Consider the following 10,598-nt stretch of genomic DNA (forward strand, 5'->3'; position numbering starts at 1 on the left):
CCGTTGAGGCTGCAAATAAAGAAGCTGAAGAGCATCGTAAAGCGGCGAGTGCAGCTAGGTGGAAACAAACCGACGCCGATGCTGCCCTTAAACAAGAAAAGATCGAAGGTCTGCCGCTGCTCAGCAGTGGAAAGAAGCCTGCGAAAGGCAAAATGCCATTCTTGAGGCTGCCGGGGCTGAGGCCCAAAAGAAAAAAGATGACTTGTCGGGTAATCGAATTCAAGAGCTCGAGGCTGAACTGAAGATGCAGAAGGAGCAGTATGAACTTAAAGACAGACTGCCACTGAAATGCAGTCTGCCTACGGAAGCTCCTTCGGAAGCAGAGACTCGCGCCTCCAAAGTAAACAATGAATTACAAGAGCTTCGAGGCAGGGCGGAGCATGCTGAGCGGGACCGACAATGGTTCCTCAACCGAGGGCTTGACTCTGTGAGTTTTCAGCATTCGTTGTTTATACTTCATGTCTATTATATTAACATGTTTCTTTTACTTTTTGTCAGGTCATCCGTCATATTAAGGGAAGCACGGAACTCACTGAGTGCTTCGTAAATTTGATGACTGCTTCAGAGGAAGTTGGCTGTTTGAAAGGCTTCAATGAAGCAGTTGCGGGTTTATTTGGATGATGAATCCGAGGACGACTCGTCCGAGGGCGCTTCCCCAAAGGCTCCTGAGGATATGCCAGCCCCTAACCCATAGAATAGACTTATATTGTAGGGCTTGTAAATATTTTCCATATTTTGTAACCGTCTTTGCTTATTAATGGAAATAACTTTTTGCCTTGTTAATATTTCACTTGTTCTTGAAATAATATCTTTGCAAGATATTTTTGAATTTTGAAATTACGCAAGTTGGATGTTACTGATGACGTGGCGGAGAGAGGAATTTTAAGCGGCGACTGATAGGACGTGTATGACACCTCTTGACAACCTGTATACACTTTTTCGAACTTCCAGCCTGACGTGTCAATCATCCAACGGCCCGCACTTTCTCTTTCTTCTGTTTGTTAGACGGTCACATTTATTGCGATGAGTATAATTAAGTCACTTGTGGTCTTCAATCCATTCTTATCGCTTTCAAACTTTTTCTTTCGATAACCAACATATCTGAGATATCCAAAACTTTGATTTCTATTTCTTTACCCAAATTACATTATAATGGCCGGTGATAAAAAGATCCTCCTGCCATCCATGAGGTTGGATGTAATATCAAAGAGAAAGATTTCAACGATGTAAAAAACGTGTACGGTTTGGCACCAGAATGGGAAGCCGAACGCCCGGCTAATGGTGCAGTTGCTACTACACCACCGGCGAAGAAGATGGCCGTGTACTTGCTTCATTTTACCACGGGTAGTTTCCGGCTGCCGGTGACGAGGTTTTTTCAATCTGTCTTGACAACATATGGGATCCATTTATCCAAAATTCATCCATTCGGGATGTTAAGAATTTGACATTTCGAATTCTGTTGTCATGCCCATAACTACGAACCATCCGTTGGCATGTTTGCCGTTTTTTTACAAGATGTCTTTCCGTGATGGATGGCACGGTTTTGCCACCACCGGAAAAGGTCCCATAGGTTTTGAATGGATCCGCAGTATACACGGATGGAAATCCAAGTTCTTTTGGATTCAGGAAGACGTCATCCAATTCACGATGGCCCGGCGGAAGCTAGAAAATGCGCCTCCAGAGATCCCCGTCATTGAACATGAGGATCATCAGTGGTTTACTACTCTAACCAAGACGCCGACACCCATGCGTCCCATTAACGAGGGGGCGATGGTCAGTGCGAAGATGAGTCGGTTATAGCCGTTTCCCAAGTTGAAGCCCTATTACGAGAACTCAGACAAACGTAAGTATGTTATTAACCATTATTCTCAATATCCTTCCTTACTCTTAACTTTTATTTCTTTTTGTATAGATGAGGGTTTCGTGCTTAGTACCCTCTTGGATCGTGAGGGGGGAATGATGGTAAGTCGTCCGACCCGAAGGACCCGCTCTTCTTGGAGCGTACCCGCAGTAATTTCCTCTTTTCGACCACCCTTAGCCCAGAACCTGTGGTTTCCGAGCCAATGTATGCTCAAAGTGAGGAGTTCGTCTTGAAAGTTAAGGGCATTTCACAACCTCGATCCATTACTGTCGCTACCTCCAGCGGAGTGATAGTGCTTCTTTCATCCAGTGAGGAGTCGTCACTCTGCGAGGGAGGGTTTACAGTTGATGCTACTAACCCGTCGCTTTCAACGGTAGGTCTGACTCGTAAACAAGACTCAAAGAACGCCACCAACCAGTCGACGGGTGAAGAGGGTGATCACCAGGCAACTGGTGACACCGATATTGAGGAGGAGCCATAAGCCGTTGGTGCGGGTGCATCAAAGGCAACCGGCAAGCGTAAGGCTCAACCCACCAAGGCTGTTCTATCCAAAAAGAAGAAGAAAACTAAAGTTACCAGCTTGGAGTCGCACCTTCACCAACGTGATTCTGAGGACATCTCTTTAGGTGATTTTAAGACGTTCTATATATTTATCCCTCACTTTCTTAATTAACAACATGTCTGATGTATGATTATTATTTATCAGTAGGCTTGAAAGACTTCCCTGAAGATATTTCAGGTTTAAAGAGTTCAACTGCTCCGCCTCCTCCGCCGTCTCTGCCACCCAACAACGCTCAAAATCCGATCACTCTGACGGATGTTTCTCCTCTTAAGGAGCAGGAGATTGGTGAGTCTGACGTTCTCCGTATGTCTCCGTCCTTCAATGTTCATCAATTCAGAGATCAGGGAGGCGTTAGTGCTTTTAATTATGGGGGTCAGACCTCTCCGCCTCCCGTGGAAGAAGACACTGCCCCAAACAATCCGCACTGGTCTGTACGTCGAAATTCGACGTTGAACGATGCGGACGTGTGCTTTGAATATCTGCGGGAGAGTCTTCCTCCCGCAGAAAGGGAGCGACAACGTCGCCGTATCCGCCAGGAGTTGCTGAACTCAAACTCTTATCATCTGGCGAATACTATCTCTACCAGTCAAGAGATAACCCGAGATTGGCTGGCCATGAAGGAGGAGTGGGATGACATGGAGCTCAAATTGCTTGAAGCCAAGAAGGAGGCCCTCAAGGCTCTAACCGAGGCCCAGGAGAATCATCGAGTTTTGGAGGCTGAGAAAACTAACGTTCTTGCTGCTGAGGAAGCCAAGATTGTTCTCCAGAAGCAACTGGATGAACAAGCTGAAATGATAAAAACTCTCCAGGCCGACTCAGCAACCAAGGACAAGTGCTTGTCTGACCTTAACGCCAAAAGCCGGGAACAATCCTTGGAATGTGCCAGGCATAAAATGAGACTATTGCGGGCGGTGGCGGACAAGAAGTGGCTTCTGGCAAAAGGCATTCCTGAGGCACTTATATTTTTATTCTTCCAGAAACGATTATTTCGGTCACAATTGCTTATGTTTTTCTTAATAGGTTATCACTCAAGTTCGCAATAGTGATGATCTTGGTGATTGAGTCGCGGTGCTTGTGCGTGCCTCCAAGCAAGCCGGACGCCAAATAGGGTTCCAAGAAGGTTACACCTTCGCTTCAGAAGGAAAAGTTCCGGATGAGTTTATTCTTCATGACAAGGATACTGCTGCAATACTTATTGAGAAAACGAAGACTTATGATACTTTGAAGTTTTCGATTTCAGAGAAGATATCCGAGCTTGCCGATAAGGAAGATGCTATGGAGCAGTTGAAGGATCTTCTCAATCTAGATGAGGAAGATCGAGACAAAGCTGAAGTTGAAAATAAAGAGGGCGAAGACGTGGGGGTCGAGGATGCAGCTCCTTAGATATAGGTCTATCCTCTGTATAGGTGTACATGTACTTCCCCTGTAATCTCTTTTGATAATAAATAAGAAGTTTTGTTTCTTCCGGTACACTTTGTCTTATATGTTATAATATAAGTGTTTTGCCGGACCTTCGATTTTGTCAATAAAGTATTACAAATACGAGATTATCATAAAATTTCCACATATCGGGCATAAGCCATAGTACAAGAATTGAAATTACATAACTTCAGCTAGTCTATTTGGGCGCGCAGGCCAAATAATAAAAAGTAAACGAAACTGTTACATGTAGCATTTTTTCAACTGTGCCACATTCCAAGTTCGGGGGACCTCTGTCCTATCCAACTTTTCTAACTTGTAAGAGCCCTTAGATAAAACTTGTTTTATCTTGTAAGGGCCTTCCCAAGTTGGGGCCAACTTTCCCGGAGGCTCCTGGCCGGAAGCCTCATTATTACGGAAGACAAAGTCTCCCGCATCGAACTCACATTTCTGGACCCGCGATTTGTAATACTTCTGAAGCTGTCGCTTATAATTGTGCTAGTTCTCTTCTTTCCTCAAGTAAGTCAAGATTCACCCGGAGTTCGTGATCATTGTCATTAATCAACATAACTCTTGTGGATGGAATCCCAATTTCAGCTGGGATCATGGCTTCAGTGCCATAGGTTAGACTAAACGGCGTCTCGAAATTGCTAGAATTCTTTTGGGTGCGGAAGGCCCAAAGTACATGGGGCAATTCATTGACCCAGCCCGTACGTTTAGTCCCTAACCTTTCCTTGATCCCTTCTTTGATAGTTCGGTTGGTTCTTTCGACCTGACTGTTTGCTTGCGGATGAGCTACAGATGTAAAACTTTGAATGACTTTAAGTTCTTTCAACCATTCATGTAGTCCGCTATCAGCAAATTGGGTCCCATTGTCACTTACCAGTTCCTACAGAAGACCAAACCGGCAAATGATGAATTCCCAAAGGAATTTCTTAATGCTTGACGCTGTTATCGATGCAACCGGTTTGGCTTCCACCCATTTGGTGAAGTAATCAATGGCCACTATCAAGAATTTGACTCGTCCCGTGGCTTCTGAGAATGGTCCCATGATATCAATAGCCCACTTCTGGAACGTCCAGGCAGATGTTACCGGGATCAGTTCGTTTTTTGGACGCAGGGTGTTGGGAGCATGGCGTTGGCAAGAATCACACTTTCTGATTTCTTGCACAGCGTCTAGATGCATGCCAGGCCAGTAATACCCCGCGTTCATGATCTTTGCAACCGTCATCCTTGGACCCCGCATGTAAGCCACAAATGCCTTCGTGAACTTTTCAAATTAAGTAGTTTGCGTCTTCCGCGTTTACACAACGTAACAACAGACCGAAGAATGATCTCCGGTATAATATGCCATCATTCAACTGGTTGTTTAAAGCCCTGTGCCTAACCTTCCGGGCCTCAGCTTTTTCTGCTGGGAGGGCTCCAGATGATAAGTAAGCTTTAATCGGTGTCATCCATGATTCGACGCCCTTTTTGTATTACAAAAACTTGACTTTGTGGAACGAACGGGTGGTCCAAGACTTCAACGCGGATATCTTTAGCAAAGTGTTCGAAGTTTATCGAAGCCAGCTTGCTAAGAGCATCCGCAGACTTGTTATCGCTTCTCTTGATATGAATAATATTGAAAGCAGAGAACTGGCGGATTAAGTCCTTTGCTTGCGTGAGATAAGAAGCCATAACGCCATTTTTTGCTTCATATGTTCCATTAATCTGCCCCGCAATTAGCATGGAATCCACCCGTGCCTCCAAATACTTCACCCCAAGCTTTTTGGCTATCCGCAGGCCTGCTAGGAAGGCTTCATATTCCGCCTTATTGTTGGTACTTTTAAAGTCTAATTTTATGGCGTATGTTAATTCATGTCCCTCAGGATTAACTAGCATGAGACCTGCACCCGGACCCTTCGCTGCTTGAAGGTCCATCCGTGAACAGTGACCAAACTTGTCCTTGTTCCGGAGGTGCTTGGGGTTGTTGTTCGATTAAACATTCTTTTTCTTTGTGCTACGGGACTTCGGTAACGAAGTCCGCCAGCACTTGTGCCTTGATTGCCGGTCTGGGTTTGTATTCGATCGCATGTTCACCCAACTCGATGGCCCACTTTGCCAATCTTCCAAACAATTCAGGTTTACTCAGCACATTCTTGAGTTTGTACCCAGTTAACACATTGTGGGATGACCTTGAAATACATACGGAGACTCCTAGCAGCATAGACCAATGCTAAGACTAGTTTTTCGAGCATCGAGTATCTGGTATCCGGGTCTGACAACGTCCTACTGACATAATAAATTGGAGTTCGAACATTCTTCCTGTCTGTCAGTAGTACGGCTCCGATAGCCATGTTAGAAGCAGATAGGTATAGTGTCAAAGGTTCACCCGCATATGGTGCTGTTAGAGTAGGCAACTCCATTAAGCATTTCTTAACCTCTAAGAATGCTTGTTCGGCCTCGGTGGTCCACTTGAAATGTGCCTTCTTGAGTCAATTTCTAAGTGTTGACACGAATGGGTGAGACTTGGCCGCGTGATTTGCTAAGAAACGATTTAGCGCCACGAGTCTTCCATTAAGTGTCTGGACCTCTTTGAGGGAAGAAGGAGAAGGCATGCGGGCTATAGCCTAAACCTTGTCGGGGTTGGCTTTGAAGCCCGCATCCGTTACTATGACTCCAAGAAATTTTCCCTCTTCCATCCCAAACGAACACTTGGCTGGATTCAGCTTCATGTTGACACTTCTCAATGTTTTGAAGGTTTCTTCAATATCTCTTAACATTTGATCTTCTTCGATGCCTTTGATTACTAAGTCATCCATATAAACTTCCAAGTTTCGACCTATTTGATCTTTGAACGCCTGATCCATTAACCGTTGATATGTGGCACCCGCATTTTTCAATCTGAAAGGCATCATTTTATAACAAAACGTCCCCTGGTCTGTGAGAAATGTCGTCTTATCCTCATCATCTGCCGCCATGTGGATTTGGTGATAGCCCTTATAGGCGTCGAGGAAGCATTTGAACTTAAACGGGGCCACAGTGTCTAACTTGAGATCTATTTCTGGCAATGGATAGCAATCCTTTGGGCACGCTTTGTTTAGATCTTTAAAATCAATACACATCCACCATGTTCCATTGCTCTTTGGAACAATGACTGGATTAGCTACCCATGTCTGATACTTGCTTTCCCGGATGATCCAGGCGTGAAGAAGATCTTGTACTTGCTCATTCATAGCTTTCGTTTGTTCTGGGCCCATCTTCCGCTTTTTCTGGACAATTGGGGTAAAAAACGGGTTTACCCTTAGCTTGTGTTCAGCGATGCTCCGTGGGACACCAGTCATGTCTGCGGGTTGCCAGGCGAAGATGTCCACATTTTTGGTCAGCAGTTGCTTTAAAATAGTCCTTACTATCTCGGAGATAGCAGGTCCAATCACAATTGTTTAATCAGGGAATGTTTTCTTCAAATCCACTTTTCTGGCTCAGTCCTTAAGGTTTTCTTTGGGACCTTGCCAGGTATTGAACTTTCAGTTGCAAAGCAATGTCAATTGACATGAATTATTGCCACACCGGTACGAGTTGGGACTCCTACTGCACCGTGGGCTGTGGATGGATGGGCGTTTAAGTCACCAATCGCTTCTCGTCCCAGAATGATGTCATGTTTGGAAGTTGCTAGCAGGACTAAAAATTCAACTTCCTCCGTTCTTGAATGTATTTCGTCGCTAAGTGTTACCGGAAACGATATCACCCCTCGCGGATGCATTATCTCTCCTCCAAAACCAGAAACGGGGGCATGAATCGGTTTTAATATTTATTTGTCTTCCTCATCTAACTGTTCGAAACATTGTTCGTACATGATGCCGGACGTACTTCCATGTCAAAGAACACATACTGCGATCGATTGTGACCAAAAAGAGCGGTGAATATCTACGGATTCTTGTTACATGGTCCGCCTCTAATTCGAGGAAAGATTACGGGCTCATTTTTCCATTCTTCATCTAAATACTCCTTCCATTTTCCTCCAACCCATTGTCCACCCTAAATCATGTGAACGTTTAAATCCTTGACTTGTCTTTTAGCTGGCCCTGGCTATCCCTTGCGGGAGGCTTGCCAGTCCCTGGTCGTGTGCCTTTGACCAAATGCTCAAGTTTACCATTTTTGACAGCTGCTTCAATTTCATTTCTAAGGGCCACACACTCGTTTGTGTTGTGTCCAATGTCATTATGATATGAGCAGTGTTTTTTTGTTATCGAGGAATGACTTCCTCGGTATTGGTTGAGGTTTTCTGAATGTCAAATTCTCAGTGGTGAGAATATCTGAGGGAGTCTTCGATAATTGGTTCCAGTTTTTGGAGGGTCGGTCCGAAAAATTATGCTTGCCCTTATTACCGATCAAGGACCTTGCATCAACCTACTTTGGTGGTTCTAAAGTTGGTTGTAACCTTGACCAGATTGTTCCCTTAGCTTGTCTGTTTGGTCTCGGAGTTTGGAACTCAACCCTTGGTACTTGTTTTTGACTACTGGAACCCAAAGTTTTTTCAGTTCTCGCAAACAACTTTTCTGATTTCATGATTTCGTCCCAAGACTCGGGCATTCCGTCTCTTCCTGTGAGAGTGCGGATCAAAGCGTCACTATGAACATTTTTGTGGAATGCTCCTCTCAACATATCTTCACAAACCCCACCGATGTTAAGGCTCTCGTTATTGAAACGAGTAATGAAGTCCTCAATAGACTCATTATTTCGCCTTGTAACATCCAATATTTCTGAGGGGTCGCGGGTATGCTTCTTCTGCAGACTGAAGTGCTGAGAAAATTTTGCTACGAAGTCATTCCAACTTTTAATCTGTCCGCCCGACAACTTTTCAAACCACTCTCGAGCTGCTCCCGTGAATGTTAACACGAACATGTGGCACAAATATGGAAGAGTCCAACCGCTGACTCCTCCAACTGCCACAAATCTCAGCAAATGATCGCTAGGATCTGTCATTCCATTACATATTTCAACAGATGTTGGAATCTTTGCGTTTATTGGAAATGGAGCTGTCGCGATGCTTGAAATAAATTTTTACTTTTCTGCAAAAGATTCTGGACGGTATGGTTTAGAAAAATCATGCTCAGCATTACTGTAATACTCCGCATTGCGGACAACTGGTCGTGGGTAACTAGCCCCTCCATATGAAGGGAGGCGGCTATCCCCTCTGTATTAACTACCCTCGGGACGATATGTCGAATCGTATCCGTCCAGTTCGTCCTCATAAGACGGTACCCACATATCAATTCGAGGACAAGGACGTAGCCTTCGGATCTCACCAAAATCTTGCTCCATTGGTTGACTGTATTGAATGTGACTTCCTCTTATGGGAGGAGAAACAGATCTCCTGGGAGGGTCATCATACGTCAGGGTACGACCGTGGAAACGTTCGTTTCGCACCCTACGTTCATACTCAGCTTTCAAATTATCTTGTTGGATACGAAGCCATTCGTCCGGAGACAAAAGTCCTTCGGATCTGGAGCTGTGATGACGAACTCTTCTTGGGTTAGAATCACTGGAATCTTCTGCCAGGCCTAACTCCGAGTGAGTTCGGTGAGCATATCTCATAATTCGTTCCAGATCTCCAAGATTGGAACCTCCTGGGGCTGTGATATGCCCCAGGTCAGTAGTAGTAGGACCAGTTGGTGTAGTGACATTTCCTGTGTCTACCGGAGTAGCACCTACTTGTTGAGTAAAAAGTCCCCGAGTCGTTGAACCACCTAAGGTAAAACCTTCAGGGTTTACGACATCGGTTCGTGCAGTAGGGGTCGTGATTCGAGCAAAAACAGATGTTGATCCTTCACGTGCTTATGGATTGAAATCACGTGAAGACTGCACTTAGTTCTCCGTCGGCCCTTTAGGTAACTGATTCATAACGTAAACGAACAGAAAAATTTCTTGTTGTTCTAACAAAAATACGGATGGCGCCAATGAAGAAACACGGATCTACTCCCCTTAACGGGTCTTAGATCCAATGAGTCCACATGGTAGGATACGGTTAACTGCCAATACGATATGAACTCAATTCCCAAAGTCCAGTGACGTGAACCTGCAAAACAGACACCGTGAGCTCGTTACGGGAAGGACAAGAGGGGGGGTCTTCCCATAACCACCCTCCGGCATGAGAATAAGTACAGTTCTGACGAAGATAATGCACTTAAGTAAATAGTGATAGTACCGTGGGAGTGAATGAATACCTCATGGAGATTGAGACAGGTATTTATAGCCGAATGGTGTGGGAAGGTGATTGGGCCATCTGTCCCTTTGGAAGATGCTCTTGTAACCACCTGGACACGTGTCCTCATATGATAGGCTCAGCTTATACGTTGCATGTGCATGCATAAAAACCTGGACACGTGTCTTCATACGATAGGGTGGTATACAACCCTGGCCATGTGCACAGTTATAACGGCCTTGCCAGGTGTTCTCTACTGATTAGCCGAGAGTTCACGTATTGCTCAAGAAAGCATCTTGGTAGATCTTCTAGAATGTTATTAGTTAATGACAGCTGTCCCGGGGCATTACCTCACGGTCATTTATGCAGACAAGTTATTCCGTCTTGCGGATAATTTCTGAGGGTGCCAGGATGCTTCCGCACGTCTTATGAGGGTGTTTCTTCCACGGACAATTATGCGGGTGGCCCATATGTCCCGCGGGTGCCTTATGAGGAACTTTAGATTGACCCGCGGGTGATACTTAAGGGTATTTGGGTCTTTTCAGTACCCTACCTCTATAATACTGTTTTGG

At 45.0% G+C, this 10,598-nt stretch overlaps 1 protein-coding gene across 1 annotated transcript; it reads right to left on the reverse strand.

Moving 5' to 3' along the window:
- Nucleotides 1-5,282: 5,282 nt before the first annotated feature.
- On the reverse strand, nt 5,283-5,762 carry LOC143592820 (uncharacterized). Its single transcript, XM_077072639.1, has one exon. The coding sequence runs from the start codon at nt 5,760-5,762 to the stop codon at nt 5,283-5,285; it is 480 nt and encodes a 159-aa protein (XP_076928754.1).
- Nucleotides 5,763-10,598: the final 4,836 nt, after the last annotated feature.

The sequence above is a fragment of the Bidens hawaiensis genome, unplaced genomic scaffold, assembly GCF_021521415.1.
Source record: "Bidens hawaiensis isolate Kalapana, Puna unplaced genomic scaffold, B.hawaiensis_p1.1 tig00041264_1, whole genome shotgun sequence".
NCBI classification, from domain to species: domain Eukaryota; kingdom Viridiplantae; phylum Streptophyta; class Magnoliopsida; order Asterales; family Asteraceae; genus Bidens; species Bidens hawaiensis.

What these genes read in the sequence shown, in the direction of transcription:
- LOC143592820 (XM_077072639.1), bottom strand. Translation starts at nt 5,762, where the DNA reads ATGGACCTTCAAGCAGCGAAGGGTCCGGGTGCAGGTCTCATGCTAGTT.